Here is a 27,606-nt window from a genome sequence, read left to right as displayed (position 1 = left end):
ATCTTTGATTCTTACGGGTGTATATATATATATATATATATATATATATATATATATATATATATATATTTCAAGGTTAAATTACCTATTTGTTTTTTATGATTTTTACCTTTTTAGTCTCTATAGTTTGAAAATATTCTTTTTAGTCCCTATAGTTTATATTTTAATTTTTTTAATTTCTGTATTTTAAAAATTATTTTTGTTAGTTCTTTTTGTTTGTATTTTAGTTCTCTTTTAATCCTTATAATTTAAAAACTATAAAGACTAAAAAAGGAATCATGAAACTATAGGGACTAACAAGACCACTTTCAAAACTACAAGGATTAAAAGAGAATTAAAATATAAACTATAGGAACTAAAAATACCACTTTTAAAATATAGAAACTAAAAAGATAAGAATTATGCAATTATAGGAATCAAGTACCTTTTTTTTTAATTTAACAACTCTATATGTTCAAGCTAGTTGAATGAAAAATCAAGTATAACCTTTTGTGACATTTCTTTTAATAATAAATTTAAACTTGAATATATATTGTTTTCTTCTGATTTAAACTTAAATATGCTTAAAATACTCTTAATAATTAATTTAGACTTAAATATATTTTTTTATACCTACAGTTCAGTCTATTTTTATTTTTATTACTTTTTTTATTATTTAATTTTTAATTTTAACATCTCTAGTCATTTAAAGTATGATGTGATATTTAGTTTGATACAGTGTCACCTAATAATATGATCCTTTGATAATTTATCATTTCATCATTAAACAAATAACCTGACTAATGATATATACTTAAATCAAACAAAAAAAGTTTAGATAGTAAAATAAAGAAAAAATAAAGTTTAACTAGTGAAATTAAAATCAACTATATTACAATTATCAAAAACATATTTCAACTACATATTTATTATACTGAGGAATTTAAATTTTGAGGCCCTTTTTTTTATGTTACTTCGCTGATCTGTAAATTGAACATAAATAATTCCATGTCTGCAGGCTGCAACAAACAAAAATTAAGGTTATGATTAGATAAAACTAAAAAAAAAATACTTTTTAAAAAATTTGATATACATTCTTAATATCTAAAGCATAAAATAAAAAAAAATTGTTACTTGTAAAAATACTTTTAAACTTCCCACCTAATATCCCAACATACAATGAGTTAGAACTTCCATTATCTTTTTCCCGATCATTCTTGTGTTCACCACAAGGGATGAAATTAGTATCCAAGTGTATGGCTGTTCTGCAATCTTCCAGACCAGAACTGCAGAACATACAACAAAAACAAATTAATACGCCGTACTGACTACTGAATAATTTAAAGCTGTCAGAAGATGAATCAACCATAGTTTAAAGTCAACTTTTAATTCAACCCCCATATATATGTTCTTCCACCCATTTTAAAATCCCCTCTGTAATTTTTAATGAATTAATAAGAGGTTAAACCTTTTTTTTTTTTTTGAAAATGAGAGGGTAAACTTTTAAATATATAAAACACCATTCAGTAGAAACACTACTAACAATGGCACCCCTACGTTTTTGTACCAAAAAAACTCGACCAATTTCCGAATCTCACCAAAATAAAGACTAAGACCTAAATAATTTAAAAGACTAAATTGAATAAAGAACTAAAACCGAAATTAAAGGACAAATATTACAAGTTTACCTTATAAATACAATGGTGTTGAGTTTTAATTTCCATAGAAATTTCAGTAGGATACTTATTTATATTACCATTTACCGAGTGTATAGATTAAGGTGGTTAAAAAATCAGAAAATTCTTAAATAAGAAACAAACAGCATTACATCAAAACCACAAAAATATTTTATTACAATTACATCAGAAAAAAAAACTTGTCAGGATTTGTGCATCTGCGGGCTTAACAAATGCAATTTTGCGTCTCACTATGCTTAAAGTAGGTAAAGAAACTAAAAAGAATCTATAAATTAGTTAAAGAGAAAAAATGTTAATTTAATTTGATATAAAAATAAATCATACATGTATTACAAAAATAAAATATAAAAGACAGGCGACTTAAAAAAAATGTACAGAAGTTAGCCTCTGCTTTCAAGAATTGAGAACTTCAATTTGTTCTATAAGATCAAATAATGACTTCCTATCTTAATTATCAAGTGAGTAATGTGTTTGTGTTGGCATGATATTTGGGAATGGTGTGAAAGTGCTGTATGTGAAAGGGTTACACTCAAGTAGTTGAACCTTCTTATATACTCCATGAGTTGTGGCTTGCACAGAAGTATGCGCATGATGGTTTATTAATTTAGAAAGTTTGACTAGATCTTCATCATATTCTCTCCCTCCACCGTTGGATATCTAGAGAGGGTTTGCCATGATATATATCCACATGTAATAATACTACTATAGACTATAGTGTTATTTTTATATATAGTTATATATCATAATGCACCTCATGAAGTGGTCCCTTTGTTGCAGTAACATTATTAATTTGACGTGGTTTGAAATATAAGTATGGTGGCATGATTAAGGAAATGGATATCATACACAATGTCCGCATTAAAATATTAGTGGGAATGCTATGATTATTCAAAGTAATTTTGTCGGTTGATTTCATGTTACTCATTAAGCCTCACCCTTAATCAATGCAAATCATTAGACACTGACGCGGCTTCATTTTCACCCTCTCTACTCACTAGCTGCTTGTGAGGTTAGTTCTTAATGAGTTAATGCGTTCTTCTGTCTCTCTCTCACACACAGTCAAATGTTTATGCGTATTGACCCAACTTGGGAGGTTTGTTTAATAACCGGACAGTTTCTGCGCATGTTTCATGAAGAGTCCAACTTGCCATGTGAAAACACCAATTACTGTATTCCTTGTAGGTGAAGATTTTGTCTATATAATATAAAAGGGAATGAAGTCAGAAAGTCTCGTGTGCTAGCTAGCATTTCTCCAATTAACATTCAAATAAGTGGGGGGAATTGCGGGCCACTAGTGGAAATATAAACTCTAATTTTATCACAAAACTAACTCTAGTAAAAACTTCTAGACATTTAAAAACATTGGATATAGGATAAAGATTCTTTTACATCCCTAAAAGGTGTATAGTGTAATGTATACACACATTGGAGGTAGAGAAGATGAAAAATAAGAATTAGAAAGTCATAAGTGAAAATAAAAAAATTAAAATTGTTAGATATAAGCTCTGCTGAGATTATATGACTAACATAAACTGCACCTTGTTATGGGCAAAAATATGAATATTGTTCCTATGCATTGCTTCACGTGATGAGACAAATGAGCCGAAGGGCTCAAAATCCCAAATTGAAATGGATTATTGTTTTCAAGTGAAGAATGGTCACCAACTAGAGGGCCCACATGGTAGATTCTTGGCTACTGCCACTGTTCCTAGAGCCTTACATTGAGAATGGCCCGCACTATGTAATTGGCAACCTAGTGAGCATAAATTAAGGTGGGAAAAGGGGCAAAAAAAAAAGATAAAAGAAGAAGAAAGACTTACTTTAGGAAAATGATGTAGAAGGGAGCTATTTTCTATGTTTCAAAGTCAAAAAAAATACTCTTTATTCCACCAAGAAATCTAGCTAACCCATTGAAGTGACCATCATGATACAATTATTTAATTATTTTTTTTTGGGGTGGGGGGGGGGGGGGGGGACTGGACTTTGGAGGGTGGGTTGTGTTGTGAGCCCACGATTATACAGTTAAGATGTTGGTAACAAACCAAAGGCGTTTCCTACTTTCCTAGTACCAACAACATTAATTGCACAACAAAGATTATCAACTTTCACGAAAAGAGAGAGATAGAAAAGAGAGGACAGGAAGACAACACGCAATGAGGGTCACTCCTTTTCCCCTGATTCGCACTTGGATTACTATTTCTTAGTACAAGTCAAGGTGTTTGAGGGTGAAACTTTAAAGGATCCAAAATTTCTAATTAAAAGTTCATAGTTTCAATCTATAAATATATAATTCTAAACATTTGTGCTAATTTAATAAGTGTCTAGCCATTTAGTTTCATATTAAGTAAAGCTGAATTTAATATGTTAAGTATACGTTTAATTTCTTTCAATAAAATTTTAATTATAAATCATTTTTTAAGTAAGATAATTTAAGCGCTCGATTAATTAGATTATGGAGAGGTTAAAAAAAAAAAAGAACAAGAAATGATACGTGCTCATTTTTTTTTTCCTTTTGTATAATAATTATATCAAAATTCGAAAGAGACTTTTCTTTCTTTCTTTATTTCAAAAAATGGTGATAAACACCCTCACTCACTCAACAAAGCATCATTGAATTCACACCAATAAATCTGTGATATATTCACCACCATCACCAACAGTCACCCTCAAATGAGTTCAGTTCCTGAAACACTGCACTCTTCACCCTTTCTTTCTCAGTAAACAACAACACAGCACTGCATGTTGCGCTGTCTCTGCCTCTTTCGAAGGAGAAAAAAAGCCCCTCTTGAAACTTCAGTTTCTACACAAAAAGTGCTGCCACAGAACAGAACCAAAGCATCACAGCTTTTTCGACAACCTTGAGTCTAGACAAAGCCAATAGTTTGCTTCTTGCATCGGTTGTTTCTTTATTTATCCTTCTTTTTGTTGCCTTTCGGGGATCCTCACATCCAGACAAACTTGTTCACATTCTCTTGTTATAGTCCACAATCTTCATATTACATCACACTGAATTTGTTTTTGTCTTTAAAAAGTACCATTAGTTTTTATAAGCTTGTGCTGTGTACTTTTACTCTCTCAACTCTCAATTACTGTGTCCTTTAGCTTGTGTTTGTGTCCTTCTATGCTATATTATGCAGTAAAAAGATTTGAGAGATTTTTCTTACAGTAAAACACTAAAACATTCTGTACTTCATGATATGGTTTTGAAGTTCTGAGGGGACATTTTATTTTCCTGTGGTGGTTTGCATCTTTTGCAAGTATCAGATAACACTCCTTGATGGGGTTGGGAGTGTTTGGTTCTGTTCTGGTTTTGGCACTCTTATTCAAGCATTTGGCATCTCAGCAGCCAAATACTGATGAGTTCTTTGTGTCTGAGTTCTTGAAGAAGATGATGGGTTTAGCATCTTCCCAAGGCTACAACTTCTCTGCTTCTGTCTGTTCATGGAAAGGGGTTTCTTGTGATGCCAATAGAGAACATGTTGTTGACTTAGTCTTTTCTGGTATGGACCTCTCTGGCACTATACCTGATAACACCATAGGCAAGCTGGGAAAACTGCAATCTTTGGATCTTAGCCACAACAAAATCACTGACTTGCCTTCAGATTTTTGGAGTTTGAGCACTGTGAAGAGCCTTAACCTCTCCTCCAATCAGATTTCTGGCTCATTGACTAACAACATTGGCAACTTTGGTTTGCTAGAAAGCATTGACTTGTCCAGCAACAATTTCTCAGAGGAAATTCCTGAAGCTGTTAGCTCATTGCTGAGTCTAAGAGTCCTAAAACTTGACCAAAACAGGTTTGCACACAACATACCTTCTGGGATTCTCAAGTGCCAGTCTCTTGTTTCAATTGATGTTTCTTCAAATCAGCTGAATGGAACACTTCCAGAAGGTTTTGGTGCTGCTTTTCCTAAGCTTAGGGTCTTGAACCTTTCTGGGAATAATATGTATGGTCATATTTCAGATATTTCTGGGTTGAAGTCCATTGTGAATCTCAACATATCAGGGAATTCGTTTCAGGGTTCTATTGTGGATTTGTTTCAGGGAAGGTTGGAGGTTCTGGACCTTAGCAGAAACCAATTTCAAGGTCACATTCCACAGGTACTATACAACTTTAGTAGTTACAATTGGTCTCATTTAGTTTACCTGGATTTGTCAGAGAATAAGCTTAGTGGGGATTTTTTTCAAAATTTGAATGAGTCCTTGAATTTAAAACACATTAATCTTGCACACAATAGATTTGCCAGACAGAAATTCCCACAAATTGAAATGCTCCTGAAATTGGAATATCTGAACTTGTCCAAAACTAGCCTTGGTGGTGAAATTCCTCATGAAATCTCACAAATGAGTAATTTGAGTGCACTTGATCTTTCTATGAATCATCTTAGTGGGAGAATTCCCTTACTGAGGAATGAACACCTCCAAGTCCTTGACCTTTCAAACAACAATTTGACTGGAGTTGTCCCTCCATCTGTCTTGGAGAAACTCCCATTGATGGAGAAGTATAACTTCTCTTATAATAACCTATCCCTTTGTGCTTCTGAAATCAAACCTGAGATCCTGCAAACAGCATTCTTTGGATCATTGAACAGTTGTCCAATTGCTGCAAACCCACGACTCTTCAAAAGAGACACTGGAAACAAGGGAATGAAGCTAGCTCTGGCACTGACCTTCTCAATGATCTTTGTGCTTGCTGGCCTTTTGTTTCTAGCATTTGGATGCAGAAGGAAAACCAAAATGTGGGAATTCAAGCAAACTTCATACAAAGAGGAACAAAACATTTCTGGTCCTTTTTCATTCCAGACTGATTCAACAACTTGGGTGGCTGATGTTAAGCAAGCAACATCAGTCCCAGTAGTAATCTTTGAGAAGCCTTTGTTGAATATCACATTTGCAGACCTCTTGGCTGCAACTTCAAATTTTGATAGAGGCACCCTTTTGGCTGAAGGAAAATTTGGCCCAGTCTATAGAGGCTTTTTGCCTGGTGGCATTCATGTGGCAGTTAAGGTTTTGGTTGCTGGTTCTACATTGACAGATGAAGAGGCTGCAAGAGAGCTAGAATTTCTTGGTAGAATCAAGCACCCCAATCTTGTTCCTTTAACTGGATATTGTGTAGCTGGGGATCAGAGAATTGCCATATATGATTACATGGAGAATGGTAACTTGCAAAACCTGCTTTATGACTTGCCACTTGGGGTACAAAGCACAGATGACTGGAGCACAGACACATGGGAAGAAGCTGACAACAATGGCATTCAAAATGCTGGCTCTGAAGGGCTTCTCACATCTTGGAGATTTCGCCACAGAATCGCCCTTGGCACGGCTCGAGCATTGGCATTTTTGCATCATGGTTGCTCACCTCCAATAATCCACAGAGCTGTTAAGGCCAGTAGTGTGTATTTGGACTATGACTTGGAGCCAAGGTTGTCTGATTTTGGGTTGGCCAAGATTTTCGGAAGTGGCTTGGATGATCAAATCGCGCGTGGCTCGCCTGGTTATGTTCCACCAGAGTTTACTCAACCAGAATTGGACACTCCAACACCAAAATCTGATGTGTACTGTTTTGGGGTGGTGCTCTTTGAGCTAGTGACTGGAAAGAAGCCAATTGAAGATGATTACCCTGATGATAAAGAAGAAACTTTGGTGAGTTGGGTGAGAGGACTTGTAAGAAAGAACCAAGCTTCAAGAGCTATCGATCCGAAAATTCGCGACACTGGACCAGATGAACAAATAGAAGAGGCTCTTAAGATAGGTTATCTTTGCACTGCTGACCTTCCCTTCAAACGACCAAGCATGCAACAGATAGTTGGACTTCTAAAGGATATTGAACCTACTGGCTAGTTAGTGAGCATGATGAGAAAGAGTCTAGGTCCTTTTTTCAAATTTTTTTTAATTTTCTCTTTGATTTTTCTACTTGAGAGCTTCTCATGCTACCTTGGAGAAAATGTAAAGCAGTTTATGAGTTCTTGAATGTTGATCTTTTTTCAATTTTTTCCCACACCACTTCTGGTAGATGAACAAAACTTTGATGATGAATTGAATATACAGCTAAACGTGATATTTGCACTTTAATAACATGTTACTGCAGTTTACTTTACTTTTCTGTAAATTTAGTTATATCTTCCTTTATAAAGGTAAACGACTGTGGAAATTAGGCACCGCTGGGGACACTCACTATTTGTAAATGTTAGAAACACATGCTGATTTTACAAGTAAATGATGAATGGATGGATGGTGCTGATGAGGGTTTATCAAGAGATTTTTATTTTTTATTTTATGCGGAAATATCACTATTGGTGTTTTATGGTGTGAGTCTACTGATTTAGTGTGAGTCTATCACTATTGCTTTGCTTAGCTTGACATTGTCCTTATGTAAAATGAAATATAAAATATGTCCTATTTCAATTTAATAATGGCTATAGATGGCTATGGTGGTACCTTTACATTGGCCCATTCGCCTGGTGGCATGTTTTATATTTTTGTCGCGCACACAACACAAGTATTCTTTTACAGGTATTATTGTATAATCACAAGTACAAGGACTAACCAGCAACTTGCACCTTGTGATCAATTTGTTGTTCCCTGTGAAGCACAAGAAATTGCTGAGTTTGTTGCAGTTTCTCTTCCACACAGACATGTAACAGATGCTGCTGAAATGTGCTCCTTGACAATAATGAGTTTATGACAATCTATTTAGTTTCCATACCCCATATTGGGTGTGTGTTTGGTACGATTATATTGTGGTCACACGGATACTACAAATGAGTTCATACATGACACCCAGTTTTTTTGCTTAGTTGTTTCACTTGTTTGCTTTGTTGCAAAATACAACAAACGGCAATTTCCATCCTTTCAAAACTTATATTTTCTTTAAATATTTTTGCTACTTGAGTTGGAACATATGATTTATGAACATTGTATTTAACTATTTATGCTATGATTTTAATATTTTATAGTTCGTGTTGTTATTTTTCTATATGATAATACGCTGTAGTAACCATGCCTGTGTTCTAAAATATTTGTTATATTCCCATACTACCTGTACCAATACTGGAATTCATACACGTATCCATGAAACACAGATGACAAAATATTTTTAGTATTGCTCTGTTGTTTGTCTGTTATTGCCAACCTCACCTAATGGGATAAGATTTTTGTTGCCGTTGTATGCTATTTGTCTGTTATTATGATTTGGGACAATCAGTTAAGTGAACATATATTTTTTGCCCTGTTTGTTTGTCTATTTATCTTGACAGGTCGTAGAGGTTTCTACATCAAAGACAGGCAAGCATGGACATGCAAAGTGCCACTTTGTTGCAATTGATATTTTTAATGGGAAAAAGCTTGAAGATATTGTTCCATCATCACACAACTGTGATGTAAGGCAATTCTGCATTCATTTATGTATGTAATATTTGCTTGTGATGCATTTCTCAGTCATAATTTCTCTTTTTGCAGGTTCCACATGTGAATCGCACTGACTATCAGCTTATTGATATCTCTGAAGACGGCTTTGTAAGTTTTCTTTTACTTCCAACACTGAAGATGCCATGGAAGTCAATTATGTTGTGGTTTGTAAAATGAAAAAGAGAAATTAATATGCAACTACATTGCTGAGGATACCATGTTCTGAAAACTGAGATTATCTTTTGTTGAAGGTTTCTTTAGAAGATAAAATTAGTCTTCTGGTATGCTTCTGTAACATGGAGAAAGTCAAATATCTCCTATTGTTTCTACTTTTTTTTTATTTCTAACAAAAGCCTTTACATTCAATTAATAATTGTTTGTTTTGTTTTTCTCCTTTTGGGTTTATAATCTAAGATAAGATGGCATTGGGTGCACTTCCAACATGATATTTTTCTGAAGTTGAATAAATATAACTTGGTTAATTTTAAAAAGTAAAACAATGCCATGTTATGACTCTAACTGGTAGTGTAAAAGCAAGCATCCAGCAAGAAAAAACAGTTAGATTATTGCGATTTTTCTGAGAGTAGCAAAGCATTCTTAACCAATTGGCATGGGTTTCTTTTAGGTGAGTCTGTTGACTGATAATGGAAATACCAAGGATGATCTGAAGCTTCCCACGGATGAGGCGTTGCTTTCTCAGGTGTGGTGTTGAAATCATTTTTAAAGTTGCTTTCCATGTTTGATGTGTTTTATTTTTCAAGTTGTGGTTTTATGCCTCATGTGAACTCTTTCCAGTTAATTGACTACTTGCATGCTTGCTTTTGTATTTAGATTAAAGATGGATTTGCTGAAGGAAAAGATCTTGTGGTTTCTGTCATGTCTGCAATGGGAGAAGAACAGATCTGTTCGCTGAAGGACATCGGTCCAAAAAATTAAAATGATGCTATGGCTGTAGCTATAGCTGTAGCTATAGCTGATAGCATGCTTTTTCTTCTTATGTTGCTAACAGGTAGTATATTTTCCGATACATGTGTGCAAAATAAACTTCATAAGATGGAAATTTGCCTGCGCTTGAAACTCAAATGCTTGGGATAGAGGAAAGGGAGCTGAAGTGCTTTTTGTCCATTAATCAAGGAACACAACGGTCTTGGGTGGATGAAATTCTTATAAATATCTCATCATTTGTTTTTGTTGAGTTTAATATATAACCCTATTAGTTCTCTCACTTATCTGCACTTTTAATATATGATACACAGATAAATTTAGGAAAACCACGTCATACTTGAATCTCCAAATTTGATTGCCTTTTTATAATTTATTATTTTTATTAGTGTAAATTTTAGGAAATAATATTTGATCGATCTTTATTTTACTTCATTTATATAAATATTTACATAAGAAAATCTTCTTAAATTTTTTAAATCAAGGAGTCGAGTATATATATATTATCCTGCTAGTACTAAAAATAAGATACGTATTGTTGTTCTGGAGTGTGATAAAGTGGTGAATGGAAAATCTAGTTTCCGCTTTTCCTAACAGTGCTTTAAAGTCTGAAACTCAATCGGGTCACATGCATTATAATTCCCAAAATGTACACCATCAAAAATACATTTTTGGCTAAATAGTACACATACCATTCGTCTTCACCATTAAAAGTTGAACTTCATAATGGTGATTTTTTTTTTTAACAACGAACTTCAAAATGGTGATAATCCTGCATACTATAATTTCGGAGGTCATAGTCTTTCCACGAGTGTATGATACAGACATCTTCCTCATTCTACTCTGATCTAATAGCAGAATCATTGTATATGGAATTTGTGTTGCACTTAAAACTCTGATCTAATAGCAGAATCATTATATATGGAATTTGTGTTACACTTAAAACTATATTCACAATCTTTACTTATATTAAATCTCCTAAATTCAATTCCTTCATCATTGTTTTTCCCGTTGATACACAGAATTAAGATTATTACTCTTCCCAGATCACATAAATTCATCTTTATTTAATATTTATTAAATTTGAATGTTGTGTTTGAGACTAATCAATCAACAGGATACCATGGCAAGGAGACCCATGAGCGATTCACACAAAATTAACCAGTGTTTGTTCTTTGATGACTGATACGTGCTCTGTCATGGTTGTTAGTGGCTCATAATCTTCAACTAATTTGGAAGGGCTTAATTCTTGGGAATTCTTGGGGGAATTTGTTATTCTCAAGATCTGCATTATTAGGTTGACAATAACTATCAAAATAGTTTAGGATGTTATAGTAAACAGCTCTGGAGACTAATCTTTGGCTTCATAGTTAAATGATCTTTGGGTATGTAATCTTTCTAGAACAAATAGCAACAAAAATGGGCATAACAAAAAAAATATTAAAATGGCAAATCACCAGCACAAATGTTAGAAAATAAAATAAAATTACCACGGGGGACCTCGGTGAAATTGGCTTGAGAAACTTACCTTCAATTTATTAAATAAAGTTACATGTTTCTGTCTCTGACAAGTATAGGCCAAACACGATGCCTCTTTAGTGCAATTAATTTGGCTCATTATCCACTATGACCTCATGATTACTCATCTAATCAACATTTAATAATAGTAGTGGTAAATGAAATTGGTCTGACTGTGCCGTTTCTTTTCAATTTGGCTGCTACGTTGTGAACCACACAAGGATTTTGTATGCAATGCAACATCCAATTAAAGTAAGAGTTGAATCTCAAAGGAAAAGGAAAATGGCGCCCACAAAAATCACATCAGACCACCCGCTCAATATCAGCATCCAAAAACAGAATCCAAGGAGTACCATTTTTATATGAAGCCTATCAAAAAATCCAAAACACTCCTAATTCTCAAATGCAAAAATAAGCTAACAATTTCTAAAAGGGCCACAACAGCCAGAACATAATCATCGTCAACATCATATAAACGGTGGCTCAGGATAGACTCGACCAATAATTAAGCTTTTAACTTTAATAGATACCCAATAGTTAAGAAATATAATATTTGTGCACTCATGCACCATAGTCCATATTATATAAAACGGTGGCTAGCTCACGTTAGACTCGATATATAGTACTCGACTATTAATTTATGGCTTTCATGCATATATAACAATTATTGAACTAGTTGTATATATAGTGGATTCCTTTGTGTCAAGTTGTAGACAGTACTGGCATGGAAGGAACCTGTTAAAGTAAAAGAGATATCATATCCATGCAACAAATATAAGACCTAAATCCTTTTAGCTTTTGTCACGCACGCCACTACTGCCAATAATGTTTATCCACAAAACCATGAGCACTGGCAAACCTCTACTAATTAACGTACGGTCCCCATTTTTGTTCACAGCATCACAATATTCTTGTTCAATCTTTGTTGCAATCTCTGAACCAAATTGCGTCTTCTTTGTCTTTTTTAATCTCTTGCTGCTGGCATCGCCACTTTGCACTACTACCCTATCTTCTACCTGCTGCCTTCTGTCAACCACCGCATCACCAACCAAATATTGTTAGATGCCCATTCATAAAACTTTGTTCACCAAACAAGCTACTACCAGAAATAAGAACAACGTTTAAATACCATTGGATTAAGTCTAGCAAAGGAACCACTAGTCTCTCACAAGGTGACCAATCAAGGTTGGAATAATTTTCGCTAGAAGATGTGTAAAATAAAGACAAGTGTTTGGAACACACTCTTTTAAACACTTTTTTTCTAATAAATTAAAATTTATTGAAAATTATAAAATTAAGAAAAAATTATTAAATATGATATGTGACTTGTTAAATTTTGTTACTTTTAATAAATTTTAACTAATTAGAAAGTATGTATATCAATGAATGTAATATAGAGAGTCTGTTTTTAACATTTCTTGTGAAACAAAAGTTCAAATGAATAAGGATTTTGTTTTTTTATACCCCAACTACAATTGCAAATAATACTGTATTTTTTTTACTCTTTAAATTCAAGTATTTAGTTTTATGTCTTAACCCATTTAGTATGTTTGGATCGCATCATTTTTAGTTAATATAATTGCGTCCATATTGCATTTTGATAAATTCGGTTGTCCACGTCGTTTACTCAAGTTATTGTCTGTGGACGTGGAATCTAACATACGTTGTGTGTGTTTAGAGACACCTTAAAACGTGTGTGAAACTACAAAATCACATGACATAAAGCAATTTGACACGGAATGTATATATAGTTTAATGCGAAAACAAACATGTACTAAAGAGATTTTAAGTGTCCAACCAGAACCATTTGTTTAGAAAATATTATATTTAACAACTCAAGGAAAATGATCCATATGTGGATCACTATTCAAATGGGGCACTTTATACGACAGAGGAGAATCTTGAATTTATCTCAACAAGTTAGCAAACAAGTATTAGAATTTTGTGTAAGTGTGTGCTCGCATTAAGGATATTGCTTTCAGTAGACTATCAAAAGTTAATTCTTTTTAAGATAAAGAGATCACTTAAGTAAGTTATATAAGCTCTCTTAACAAAATTTTATTAATATACATGCAACCATCAATCAAATATTAATGAATATCCTTAAAGACTTAACTATTTATTAATATAATATACTCAGTTAGTATTAGAAAGTTATAAGAATGCAAAAAGGCATTATAAAATTTATAATAAAAAAACGAAAAAGGGGTACTTAAGGGAAGCAAATTGTCTGTAAAAAAGACGAGAAATTTGGTACCCTTTTTGCCAGCATTTATGGCTTTCCATTCATAAGATTGGACTTACCTGCAATCATCACTTTAATGGGAGAAACTAGTTTTAACTTTTAACGGCTGAAATTTTAAGTTAAAAAATTGTTATTATACATGTGAATATATTTTATCACGATTTTTAATAATAATTTCCAATTAAGAATTATAACTATTTTTAAAATTATATATTTTTTACTTTTAAATACTCAAATCCTAAAAGTTAATAATAAGGGGATATGTCAACAGTGAACTCACAATCATTTAGGCAGGTCTTAATGAAAGTCAATTTTGCTCTATTATAGGCTTTAATCATCTAATTTTGATGGACAAGAAGGCTCTTTTGCCTCTCCGATCCATACGGTTCATATATATTTCAAAGAATGAAACCATCTCGAGCAAATATAATAATAAGGTTAGTGCTTTGGAGGGCTTCAAATTCTCTCTTCCAGTTGCTTATCATCCAAAACAACATTTGAAACTTCTTCATGCATCTTGTACTTTAAAACTTCACTCTTACCTCTTCGTGATCTTCAATGTTCTCATCTTGTCCATCATTGCATCCTCCCAACTCAAATTCTCCACTCCTTGTCCGCGCTCACCATTCCAGAATTGTCATTTTAATAAGAAGTAAAAGTGGTGGATAGACGACATATAGTCGTGTGAAAATGAACAAGAGAGAAAGTAGCAATTTTGATTTTGTTGTTTAATAAAGTGGAGTCTCAATAAAGGTTTGGTAAAATAACAAGTTCAAGGGTTATTTTAGTAACAATAGAAAAACTATATATTTAAAAATGAATTTGTACTGATCTAGGAGAGAAAATAAACATTGACAACCATAGGAACAATAATACCTCATATATATTCCACTTGGCTCTATTTCATTTTTCTCATCATTGACAAGAGGGTTAGAAAACAGAAACTCCCATAATAGAATATCCTTGACGAACCTTCATATCCTCTAATGCCTTTTGGTGAGCATGATAGGAAATTCAAGTTGAATGGGTGATTTGAGTGCACATGCATTTAGTGTTGGTCATGGCCAACACAATACTAGTTGTGTCGGTTTAACGTCCACCATGTAGACTTAAAATTGATACTAATTAAAGTCATTTTAGTGTCTACTTTCTCGTTGTAGCATCCACGAAAACCGACATTAAAACACAAAACATTTGCTGTGAAAATAGCTTATGATTTTAATCAAATTTCTTATTATTTTCAGCTTCTAATATTTTAAAAGGTGATTTTTTACAGAAATTTTTTTATATCAAACGGCAGTAAGAATGTGCTTATTGCATTTAGTAATTCGTTTTATAAAAGTAATTGTATTTTAAACAAATTTATCAGTTTTGTTTAAATATCAAATATTTTATTAAAAATTAAAATAAATATATAGCAAAGGAGACAATTTATCAAAATATTAAGAATATGAGTAGACAAATAATAAGCTGTATATTTCTATAAACTTTTTACGTAAAAAAAATGTTATTTTTATATTATTGTACCTTTAAAGTTGAAATTTAAACATGTAAAATTTATTTATTTGAGTGCGTGTATTGCGATTGATATTGTCCCATCATTCAAAATATAAGTGCCATCACAAATCAGAAAAAAGGTAATTAAAAATACATCTTTTTTATTTTAAAATAATTATTATATTAATCTTTTAATTTATCTATCACTTTAAAATATTAATTTTTATATATTTAAAAAATAATATGTATCTTTTTAAAAATATATATAACGTTAATCTTTATATATCAACGAAGTATTAAACCATTTTAAACAAATGTAGGATTATATAAAAAAATTATACGATAAAATTTTCTTATCTGACTATATATTTTACAAAATAACTATCAACTGAACAATTATTAAATTGTGTAAAATAATCTTGAATTACATCAATATAAAATATATAAAAAAATGCCTTAAAAGTTAGTCTCGCATGGATGCCAATAAAAAAAGCTAAAAATATATACTTGAGTTGGTTAGTGGATGCTAATTATGGCTTTGTTTACTTACGGTTGATTGTACTGTGTTTGCATCATTCATGTACGGGTTGAGAAAATGAATTCAATAAATACATGATTTAAGAGATGCATTGTTGTAAGCTTAGGTCAAAGTAATGCTGCTTTGGAAGGGAGCACAATCTGGCTATCTTGTGATGATAAAAACCACTCATTGTTGAACAGAAATTCTACTATTCTTTCCACAACTTTATCCCTTTACTCCGTTCGTCCAAAAACATTAAATATACACATACATATTCTAAAAGTTATTATACAAACATTTATCTATACTAAGTTATCATCGTATTTACTTCGGCGTGACGACATGAACATATGTCATTTAAATTTGGTTACGAAAACTCAAATTAAACATTGTGAAATTCATATTTGTAGTTATATCGAATATTATATTTTTTTATTAACAAATAAGTTCATATCTAATTGATATTGTTCTTTTATACTCTTTTTTCTCTTCTGAAAATAACATATTCTGAAAATAACATATTAACAAATAACTTTTTGGGTTGACCGTGAGAGGGAGAAGGAACCCTTAATTATTGTGACTGGGAATTGAATAATAATAATAATAATAATAATAATAATAATAATAATAATAATAATAATAATAATAATAATAATAATAATAATATGAGAGTAAAGATTGTTGTTTGTGGTTTCAAATCCTTTTTTTCTTTGTGATTCTTAATTTTTTTTTCTTTGTGATTCTTAATTTTTTAAATAAAAAAATAGTGATCATTTTTAACTGCTATTATATTAATTTAACTATTTTAAAATTTAAAATATTAATATTTCTAATTGAAAATTTGAAAAAAGGAATCAAAATGATACATTTTAAAAACATAAAAGACAAGAATGAAACTTTTAATATATAATGTACCAAAGTCATAATAAACCAAAAATAATGCTTAACAATTTTAAATTTAAAAGTTAACAAAACATTAACATTTCAAACGAAAAATAAAAAAAAACCAAAACAATATATTTAAAAAACATAAAGGATAAGAATACACTTTTAATACATAAAGTGCAGAGCAACTGCCAAATATAATAAAAAAAATTTAAAAGTTAACATATTGACATTTCAAATGAAAAATTATATATATATATATATTAAAGACATAAAATATTAAAATGAAAATTTTAAAATTTGATATATTAAAATTAAAAAATTATAAAACATAATAAATAAAAAATAACATTAATCCTAGAATATATTATATTCGTACCAAATCCTGATTTATGTCAAGTCTAGCTTGAAGTGTACTATAATGGGAGAAACTAACTTAAAACACGAAGGTTTTATTTTACAAGTGTCTTACCTATTAATTTAACTAAAACAGTTTGTCAACAAAAATATTAGTATTAAACAAAAAATATACATTTGAATATACTTGAAAAATATTTATTTCAATCTAAAAATATTAAATAATATTTTGTAAATTTTAACGTAATACTGGTTAATAAAATACACGGAGTATTATTAAACCTTTGAAAATAAAGAAAGGTAGAGAAGTGCCACATTGGATTCAAGAGTCATTAATGGTCAAAAAAAGCAAAAGCAAAAGAAAAGGTTTCACTGTAGCTGGTCAAAGAATCGGGAACATTAGATTAGAGCATTGACGGCGTTAACGCAACCCCTAATTCAACAACGCTAGTAATAGACGGCGTATGTTACCTTCCGTGAGAAGAGAAGAGAGAGAACGAATTACTACTAGGTCTAGGATGTTCTCCTTATTAATTCTGATTATATTTATAATAAGGTTTTTTTATTATTATGTAAGTTTCATGAATAACACAGTAGAATGCAAATATGAAGCAAAGAAGTCATGATATAACGTATTATAATATTTTATAAAACATTAAATAAAAAAATTAATTTAACATCATAATATAAAAATATATTTATTTTATTTATAAATTAAAAATTATATAAGAAATTTCATATCAGTAGAATAATCTTCATAAACGAATTTTTATAATATTAATTAAAATATACTCTTTTATATTTCACTAAATGTTTTAATCTACTTTAAATAATTATAGGTATATTCTTAATAAATAATCATATTTTTAGGAGGTTATTATTATTGTGAATTAAAAAATATATAAATAAAATCATTAAATATATTCCATAAAATAATTTAAATTATTTGAGGATTTTAATCACACTCACAATTAATTAAAAATAATTACTGATATAATTTTTAAAATGGTTATTATAAAATAAATTAATTTATCATAAACGATAATTTGTAATCGAATAAAAATATATAATTTTTTAAGTATAAGCAAATATTATATACTGTTTTATTTAAAGTAATTTATTTAAATCAAATATTAAATAAATTTACGTTTTCAATTATAACCATATAAGATATAGTAAAAAATACTTATTTATTTTAATAAAATTCTTATTGACCAACGTTTAACAGTATTAATTAATGTTGTATAACAAGAGTATTAATTGAAAAATTAACAAATACAAAATTATCAAAAGTCAAAACAAGATTACATAATAAATTATAAAATTAGTGAATATTATTAAAAAATTTATCCAAAAAATAAATTTTAAAGTAATCATTATAAAATCAGTAAAAATATGTTATATGATCATTTATAATTGAATAAAAATATAAAAAAAATTGTAAATGAGTTTCATTCAAATTTTATTATATATTTAAATAAACAATATACAAATTAACAATGTAGAGTAATTATATTCGCTTCTTATATATAAAGAATTTAATAGATATACATATAGTGTAAAATAAACAAATAGTTTATATAATTAATTTGTGGTTTGCATTATTGGTGCATCACCTATTTCCTCAAAAGTAAATTATAATTACTGTTTTTTTTCCTATAAGTATGTGAGCATCGTTCTTAATAAAAAATTAAATTTAAATTCATTACTACACTAGAAAGAAAGTACTACGTAACCCTTTTTACTAGATTGAATTTGTGTTAGTAAAGTAGAAGTGGAGGTCTAATAAGTATTTTAGTTTGAATAAATGCCAACATTCATTGATTTAACTATTTGTTCTCTTGGGAAAAGAGAGGCACCTGAGTCAATGCTGGTCAGAGACACGCACCCCTCCCCCGCAAACTCTCTCTCACACAAACTGTGGCGTTTCGCGAAACCCGAGACGTTTCTCTTTTCCACACCATAAAACGCACAGCACAGCACAGCATCTCCAAACCTTCCCTTTTCTCTCCTTCCGCTACTCTGCGCCATGGCCCAGCGCCGCAGCCCCCAACCTCTCCCAGAGCCAGACACCAAAGGAAACAATTCCCACCAAAAACCGCAACACAACAAGGAAACAGAACGAGTCGCCGAATCGCCTTCCGCCGCCGAGTCGCAGCGTGGCGAGTTACGGAGCTCCGACGAGCCTCGTACGGAGTCCAATTTAGAAACCCTAGGCCATGGTGTTTCCTCATCGGTTGAAACCCTTGCTGTGCAGTCTCCGACTGACGGTATTTAACTATTTATTTCCTTCAGTGTGCGTCCTTTTTTATTTATATGAAAATTAATATTTATTTCTTTTTAAGTGAATTGTGTGGTTGATGTAACAGATTTGCAAGGGAGCTCTACCGCACTTAATTCGGGTGCCAAAGCCGAAAGTAAGGTTAGAGAGCATTTAGCTTAGGATATTTAATTTAATTATTTTGAATGAGGTTTTAAATCTCGTTTTGATGCGATCGTATGTTTGAAGGGTTTCTAGTAGTTGTTGCTCTGATTAGGGATTTTAGTATGTGGTGTAAGTGTAACCCGTTTAAAGAGTTTTGCTCGGTTGCTTGTTCTTATGTATCAGTTGCTATATATAGGTTCATTAGATTTTTGTATCTCTGTTTTAAAGCACTTTTTTTAGTGTTTTTGTGGCTAGTGTTTATTATAACTGTGAAGTTTGAACTGCTTGAAAGGTAGAATGAAGTGTGTGTATGTGTATTCCTCTATTTTCTTTCTTTCATCTTCCTCTTTGTTTTATTGGTCTACTAGATGATGATGGTCAGGTTAGTTTTGAATGAGTACTGATTAGGACTTTGGAATTTGGATTTAGAATGATCGCTTGCTTTTTACAATAAATCATTCCAACTCGGGGATTTGAATTTATGAAACTTATTTTAGGAAAAGACTTCTCAAGCCTCCTGATTCCACTTTTTTTTATCTCATTAAAAAGTGTAAGTAGATGCTTTGAGGCTTCATCTTAAAAAAGTGTTCAGACCTGCTCTTCAAAGTATACTGATGATGCATACCATAGAAGGAGCTTGAAACATAAAAAATATAATTGCTTGAAACTTAAAAGAAAAAAAGAAGAAGAAGAAGTAATTTCCAGAATCTAAGATTGGGCTGCAATAATCCAAAATCCTATCAAAGGTACATGCTGCTACTAATAATTGACTGCTTTCAAAATTGAGACCTGAAGCTTTATGCAACTCCTGCATGATGTTTGTCAAGATTCTTAGTATAATTTTCCTATCTCTGTGGTTTACACTTCATTTTAACATTGATATCTAATATCTAATGTACATAGGAAATGTCTACCTGATGGTGCATTTAATACTAAAAAGTCTACAGTCACAAACCAGTAGAGATATAGGGTCCTTTTGATTCGCTAAATTTTAAAGGACTGGACAGCGCAAAAGCATTTTTCCCATGTTTGTTTTAAATAATAATTGGAGAACGGACTGGAAAAAAGTTTAAAAATTTATAACTTACTCAACTACGGGACAACTTTTTGTCCGGTGGCTGCTAAACAGAAATGTCAAAATTATCCTTCTCTCTACCCCCTCTCTCCCACACGTTCACAATCCACACTGTGTTCCACATTGTAACACAGTGATATTCGTGCATGGTCTCTTTCACATGTTCAAGTTCCATTTATATCATTTTATTTCATGACAATAAATACAACTTGGCCTTAATCAATACCCAAGTGCCGTGGAGAAGGCCTGATGATTAAGCATGAGGTATCAATAGAAAAAAAAACAAAAAAGAGAAATTTTTTGTTGTAAAATAATTTTGTGTCAATTCCGTCCAAAAAACTGATGTTGGGGAAATAAAATTAATTAGATCGGTGAAATGATGAAAAAGAAGGGGCTTTGAAGAAATGAGGCAAAAGATTTTGAAATCGTGAAGGTGCTTGATGGATCTCTTCAACTTCCTTTTTTTGTTCTGTCATTTGGTGTCGTAATCTCTATGGTTGTTGAGATCTGATTTTGATCCTGTATATTCTGATTTTATAAGTTTATAATGATAATTATTAAAAAGGATATTTTGGTAAAAATAATGTTATTTTATTTGTGATGTTCATTGTCCATCAAGCATAATCCTGGACAAAAAGTTATGTTTCTTGATTACTTGTACTGTGCTGTTCTTGTGCTATACCTCAACACATATCAAGCGCGCCCATAAACCATTCTCGAGCTTATGTCCAACTCTGAGCTTTTAGGAGAATTGATCCTTGACATGCTATTAAAGCCCCCAGGACCAGGAGTTTGTCTGTGATGACTCATTTTTTCACAATTAAGTTGAATTTTAGTATGACTCTTTGACAAGAACCAGTAAGCTTGATTTTTGGAATTTGGCTTCCCATCCCAATTCAGCCTAGGAGCATTGATGATGGGTTCAGAGTTGCATTTTGGTTTGTGTATCAATGTACATGCATATGAACAGTTTAGATTATGCAATATGACATGTAAGTGCAACGCACAAAACTAATTTCCTTAAAAATTGATAGTAAAAAGTAACATCTTTTGTTCGCATTAAGCATCAGAAAGTCGTATGTTCTGTACATCCCCATTATTTTGGCTTCTTTTGCACTAAAGTAGATCATTGCATGCTCAGGAGACCGTTGGATCTCCTGAAAAGGAAATTATTGATAGAGGAGCAGTGCAGCCACTCCAAACTCAGACAGAAGATCGGCTTCAGGTGTCTGTGTGTTCAACTCCATTGTCTGATCTATCACCAACTTCTGTTACACAATCTTTATCAATTGTTTCTAGTCCAACCATACCGAAACAGAAAATATCTACTCCAAAGGTCAATAACGCACATGTGCCAGAAGTAGATAAGAAAAATCCTTCTGGTCGCAAAACCTTATCTTCTGTTTCTATTGCAAGGACATCAGCATCTGATGGATACAACTGGCGGAAGTATGGTCAGAAGCAAGTGAAGAGTCCTACAGGTTCTCGAAGCTATTACAGGTGTACTCATTCAGATTGTTGTGCTAAGAAGATTGAATGCTGTGATGATTCAGGTCATGTGATAGAGATTGTATATAAAAGTGAGCACAGTCATGATCCTCCACGGAAGACTAATTCCATTAGGGAAAATAAGTTTCTGTCTTCCAGTGAACCCATTGTAGAAAACAGTGTTCCGGAGCAGCCTATCAAAGTTCTGAAGGATGCTGATCCATCCATTTCTTCAAAAGAATCTCTACAAGAAGCACCCTGCAGCACTGATAAGAAACGACAAAACACATCTAATATCAGTGGTAATGGTAAAGTTATTTTGAAAGAGGAACATGTAAATGAGCCAGTACCAAAAAAAAGGCAAGTTTGCATATGAACTCATACTTTAAGTAAAAAAAATTAGACAATAAACCCATTTTGTGGCAGGATATAATATTTAATGTTCTTTCCTTTAATTTGATAACCAGAATGAAGAAAGGTGACTTAACAGACATGGATTCTCCAGTAAAACCTGGAAAAAAATCCAAGTTTGTTGTACATGCAGCAGGAGATGTGGGGATATCTGCTGATGGTTACCGATGGCGCAAGTATGGGCAGAAAATGGTGAAAGGAAATCCACATCCCAGGTGCATGCCTATTTATTGCTTACTTTCTGTTTTCTTTTTCTTTTTTTAATTTGTCCAGTACTTAACATGTTTTTCTTATTTTTGCCTTGACAAATTAGTATCCTTATACATTGTTGGTGAAAATTAAGTTGTAATTAGATTTAATTGGTGTCAAATTAAAAATATAAACTGATAAAAAATTGTAGAATCTGATAAGAAATTGCATGTTGGTTTATTTGCTTGTAAGCAGTTCAAAGACAATGATGCAATGCAAATACATTATTTCTAGCTAGTGCCCTTTCTTTTTAACTTTTGCTAGTTTTTAAAAATATTGCCCCTATATATTTTCTTTTTAAAATTTTCTTTTTCTGTAGGAGTGCTAATTACTGAGCTTCATTAATAATTTGTTATTGTGTAGGTTTAAACTTGAACAAAAAACTCATAGTTGTATTTAGTGACCCAGGATAAAGGCACTTGTATTCTGTGCATGTTTGTATTAGCCTAGTTTTTGTTTGGAATAACAGAATAAGAAAGTTGCTTAGAGGTCTTTTAGATAGAAGCTATTTTTGTGGGAAAATTAAGCCAAAACAAACATGGACTGAGTGTGAAATTAATAAATGAAACAGTTTGCAAAAATTATTATATCTAAGGCTGATGAATTGTGTTAAACTGAGACTTGTCTATCCCTTCTTATGTTCCAAGAAATGCTGCATTCATCATGGCAGCATGTATTATTTAAAATTGAATTTATTGGTTCTTCAAGAGAATATATACGGACTCTTGTTCATCAGTAATATCATTTCAGACTACCATATTACTGTTGGTTTTCTCTGTTTGCTAAAGAAACCAAAGCTCATAATATGGAGTAATAACTAATAACCTGAAAACTGGAATTGCTGTTATCTTCAGTGTTCAGTTGCAAGTTGTTGACAGCAAAATGTGTACACAGTTAAAAGAAAAATGCATAGTGTCTAAAACAAAGATAACTTGAATTTGCTGATATATGTTAGAGGAGCTCTTTTGTGATCATTGGCACAAGTTTTGTTTTGAAATTGAATGTTGTTAGTCATTTACATAAAGACAGGTGTTCTTTTTAGGCCTACTGCCATATAACCTAGTAAAACCAATTGTCAGAAATTCTAAATTAGTTGAATTTTATTTTATTGTTGTTGTACATCTTTTGAGTGTGGACTGTCGACTACATTATTAGCAATCAGAATTAACTTTTAGGTGGATTTTCCCAAAATAAATGCATGGGTGGATTTATCCCCCCCAAAAAATAATGATTGGGTTTGTGCAAAACAAAATAAAAAATTGGGATACTGTATTTTTCTATCTGTCATGGAATCAAACCTTTGATCACTTGTAAATAGTAAGTCAGTATGAGACTGAGAGCCAAATACTGATTTATTTTCCCTCCATGAAGAATATCTTTTAACAGCCAATCAGTCATTCTGGAAATTTTATTAACAGCTATAGTGAGATATTGGCAAAGTCTATGAAGTTAGGTGTTTCTATTTGTGTCTCCTATCAAGTCTTGGAACCTTACCTAACTTGGTCTGGAGTTTCAGACATTATGTATTGTGTTTTAGATGCATATTCTTCTCTCCTTGGTGCATCTTATTTACGTAGCTTAATGTATTTTCACTGGATTTTCTGTGCTCAAAATCAAAAGTGTCAGTAACTGGGACATACATGTGCATTTTATTGTCCAAAACCATTTGGATGCAAATATTTTCTTAATTTTTTTTTAATTCTTTTTATTTTTTGGATTTTGCATAATTAGTTTGTGTTTGCATCATTTGCACTGTGAATAACTATCGGTACATTCCTTCCAAAACATGGAGGATGAGATTTCTTATCTTCTAAAGCAAAGATATGTAGGTGGTGGTATAGTACTTTTGCTTTCTTGCTATGCTGAGAAGAACTGCTTTGTCTGGGCAAAATGACAAGGACAGATGCATCCTCATGCTTGAAAGTTACTGACATGAAATATAGGGTGAGTGACCATTGGTGTATGGAGAAATCCCAACCATTGAGAGCTCTGCTCCATGGGAAAAAAAGCATGTCAGCAGACATACTTGCGGAGAAGAGAAACACAGTTGGGAGAAGGAAAAGAATACAAATGCATGTTTTTTTGTGTTCCACAAGTTTGCCATTTCTTACAATGATACCACAGTACAAATCACTTCTTTTAAAATTGAACAAAAATGGCTTCGGATTGTTCTGGTTTTTTCCTTAGGAACAAAATATTAGGAGCTAGATTTAAATTCTTCAAATAAAAGAAGTCAACCTTATTCTTCTGTTTGTTGATCTTTAAAAAATTAGTTGTTTTCTGAAACAGTAACCAAACAGCTGCCCCCCTCCTCGTCTTCTATATGGCATGTTGATTTCCCCTTCTGTGTTTTTTTTAGTTTGGCCATTGAAATTATGATCTATTTCTTTTCTTCTGATTAACTCGTGAATTTTTCAGGAACTACTACAGATGCACTTCTGCTGGATGTCCTGTCAGAAAGCACATTGAGACCGCTGTAGATAATTCAGATGCCGTCATCATAACATACAAGGGTGTACATGACCATGACATGCCAGTGCCCAAGAAACGACATGGGCCACCAAGTGCTCCTCTTGTGGCTGCTGCAGCACCTGCCTCCTTGAACAGTTTGCAGGCGAAGAAATCCGATTCCCCACAAAACAAGAAAATTTCTACTCAATGGTCAGTGGACACCGAAGGAGAACTAACTGGGGAAGCACTGGAGCTTGGGGGTGAGAAAGCAATGGAGTCAGCTCGAACGCTTCTGAGCATAGGTTTTGAAATTAAGCCTTGCTGAATTCATCCTTCAGAAGCCATGCAGTTGTAACTATATAAATTAATTGGCAGGTCTCTTGTAATTTCATTGCTTCTCATGTTTATCCTTTTTTGTTATTGTTTTTCTTCCTCACTTAGGCTTGTAGTGGAACAGTTGGTGTGTATTTGCTTGTACACCGCTTCAACTTGTCTGAAACAGTTTGCTAGTTGTGGAACAAATGTAGAATTTATTGGCATCATTTTATTCTCACGGTCATGGAGGGTAACAGTAGCATTTTGGCATTATCATTTCCAGATTTCCTACTCAGAAGTCTCAAATGATTCCATACAAAGATTATGTCAGCAAATTACACATACATGTTGGTCAAATCAACAAAGAGGTTTAGCTGAGAATGGACTTGGGCCAAGTAAGGGTGCATTTGTTTGTGTAAATTTTAATTCATAAGGCTTGCATTTCATATTTGGTGGTGCTGGAATCCGGAAAAGGTTGATGGTGATATAATTTTTGTATAAGTTCCGATGCATGGGGCAATTAGATTTAGCATTTGCTTTTGTCACTTTTGGTTGTAAAAAAATTCACGCAATTTTTCACGAGATAGATGGTTATGTAAAATTCTTCTTGAAGTGATGATTTTAAGGCTCTCATCAATGATATCATAGATAAATAAATAAAGACTATTAGCATCACACTCTCTATTATATTACTCCTTATAATTAGTTGAAATTTATTAGAGAAAATAAAAACATGAGTGAGACTAATTAAATAAAAAGTAAAACTCAAAATTTTGTGATTTTTAATAAATGAGTGTTTAAAAGAGTGTGTTAGATTTTTTTATAGATGAAATTTTCCTAAGAATTTTATTTTAATATGATCAATTAGTGTATTTCCTTCGTATACTTGTGGTAAAAGATTTTGATGACCAAGAAGAGAGATAAATGGTTTAAATCCGGATGGTTACTTAGATGCGTTTAAATTATAGTTGGTAAAACTATGGTTTAGCCTAACGAGATAGTGTTACTTAAATTATGGTTTGGAATTAAAATTACGCTCAATTTTGACTTAATTGTGTTTTAGCTAAACATGTTATTTGTAAAAATAGTTTACAGTCTCCAAATTATGGTTCAGGGCGTCTGAATTACAATCTAAACTTGCACTCAACCCCCTAAGCTTTCCTCATCCAATCTAATCTTTCTAGCTTGGCATAACCCCTATTTCATTTAATGAACTTAGAAAATCAGCTTTCCGAAATTGTACTTTATTACTATTTTTTTCAGTCTCTACTTCCAAAGCAAACTAATTACTTTTTCTTTAATGTTTTGGTGAATATTGTGGTTGATTGTCCTTGTAGTTGGTATATGGTGGTTGATAATATAAAACTTGGCTACTGAATATGATATTGCTTATAGATTATATAGGTATCTACAGTGAAATTACAACTAATTTGACTTGGAAAGACTAAACATAAAAGTAAGACTCGTGACTGTTTTCTCTATTCATACTTCCTTTATTTGGAGTGTCAACAAACACATTCTGCATATAGTAAATGATTTATGGAGTTAGCTCCTTTGGTGGGAAAAAATCAACTTGATTTAAGGTTGAAGTCAGGTTTTTCTTAATTATAAATAACAAATGAGGACAATTTTGAGATATAAATACTCATGGCTAACCTGACAAATTTGATTCAAGTCACAACTTTCGCAAAGAGAAAAAATTATAGTGTAATCCGTGTAATTTGCATTTCATCATATAGTATAATTTTTATTTACAACTGTAGACATATATTGTGCTCAAATTTGGTGAGTTTGATCTATCTAATCATTATTAAACTTGATATTTCTAATATTGTACACGTAATTAATCTATTTGTCAATTATTCAATTGTTGTTCATTGAGCGACTATTCTTTCCATCCTTTGTTATTTGCTTGATACCCAATTTCAAAGTCTTCCTTTCTTTTCCTCGACTTCTTCCTTGGAGTTGCATGCTTACTCTAATGCAGATTGGAGGTGATTCCATTGATCATAAGTCTACTTCAAGATTTTACATTTTTTGGGGGATTATCTTTTTTTTTTTTTTTGCAAGAGTAAGAAACAATAATTGTGTCTAGATTCTCAACAGAAGATGAGTATCGAGCCATGACATCCACCAAGGCATAAATA

General features: G+C 31.9%; 2 protein-coding genes across 4 annotated transcripts; both read left to right on the top strand.

Moving 5' to 3' along the window:
* Positions 1–4,254: 4,254 nt before the first annotated feature.
* LOC114394007 (probable LRR receptor-like serine/threonine-protein kinase At2g24230) lies at positions 4,255–10,310 on the top strand. 2 transcript variants are annotated; one of them, XM_028355546.1, is made up of 5 exons: positions 4,273–5,775; positions 8,931–9,053; positions 9,133–9,189; positions 9,707–9,781; positions 9,913–10,310. In XM_028355546.1, the coding sequence occupies exons 1-5, from the start codon at positions 4,954–4,956 to the stop codon at positions 10,015–10,017; spliced, it is 1,182 nt and encodes a 393-aa protein (XP_028211347.1). In that variant the 5' UTR covers positions 4,273–4,953; the 3' UTR covers positions 10,018–10,310. The 2 variants fall into 2 exon arrangements, with proteins under 2 accessions (XP_028211346.1, XP_028211347.1); XM_028355545.1 differs by lacking the exons at positions 8,931–9,053; positions 9,133–9,189; positions 9,707–9,781; positions 9,913–10,310 and having other exon boundaries at positions 4,255–7,674.
* An 8,557-nt stretch (positions 10,311–18,867) lies between these two features.
* Positions 18,868–26,071, top strand: LOC114393594 (probable WRKY transcription factor 32). Of its 2 annotated transcripts, none has more exons than XM_028354946.1 (5): positions 18,868–19,315; positions 19,415–19,462; positions 21,687–22,393; positions 22,501–22,659; positions 25,112–26,071. In XM_028354946.1, exons 1-5 carry the CDS (start codon positions 19,265–19,267, stop codon positions 25,467–25,469), a joined length of 1,323 nt encoding a protein of 440 aa, XP_028210747.1. In that variant the 5' UTR covers positions 18,868–19,264; the 3' UTR covers positions 25,470–26,071. The 2 variants fall into 2 exon arrangements, with proteins under 2 accessions (XP_028210747.1, XP_028210745.1); XM_028354944.1 differs by having other exon boundaries at positions 18,869–19,315; positions 19,415–19,467.
* The last annotated feature ends 1,535 nt before the right edge of the window (positions 26,072–27,606 follow it).

The sequence above is a fragment of the Glycine soja genome, chromosome 17 (assembly GCF_004193775.1).
Source record: "Glycine soja cultivar W05 chromosome 17, ASM419377v2, whole genome shotgun sequence".
Classification (NCBI taxonomy): domain Eukaryota; kingdom Viridiplantae; phylum Streptophyta; class Magnoliopsida; order Fabales; family Fabaceae; genus Glycine; species Glycine soja.
Note: the sequence above shows the minus strand (reverse complement) of the source record. Positions and strands in the feature narration are given on the sequence as shown.

Excerpts from the sequence above, each read along its gene's own strand:
- LOC114394007 (XM_028355545.1), top strand. The coding sequence starts at position 4,954 with ATGGGGTTGGGAGTGTTTGGTTCTGTTCTGGTTTTGGCACTCTTATTC.
- LOC114393594 (XM_028354944.1), top strand. The coding sequence starts at position 19,075 with ATGGCCCAGCGCCGCAGCCCCCAACCTCTCCCAGAGCCAGACACCAAA. Across the intron at positions 19,316-19,414 it reads TGTGCAGTCTCCGACTGACG|ATTTGCAAGGGAGCTCTACC; the intron begins GTATTTAACTAT and ends TTGATGTAACAG. Across the intron at positions 22,660-25,111 it reads AAAGGAAATCCACATCCCAG|GAACTACTACAGATGCACTT; the intron begins GTGCATGCCTAT and ends TGAATTTTTCAG.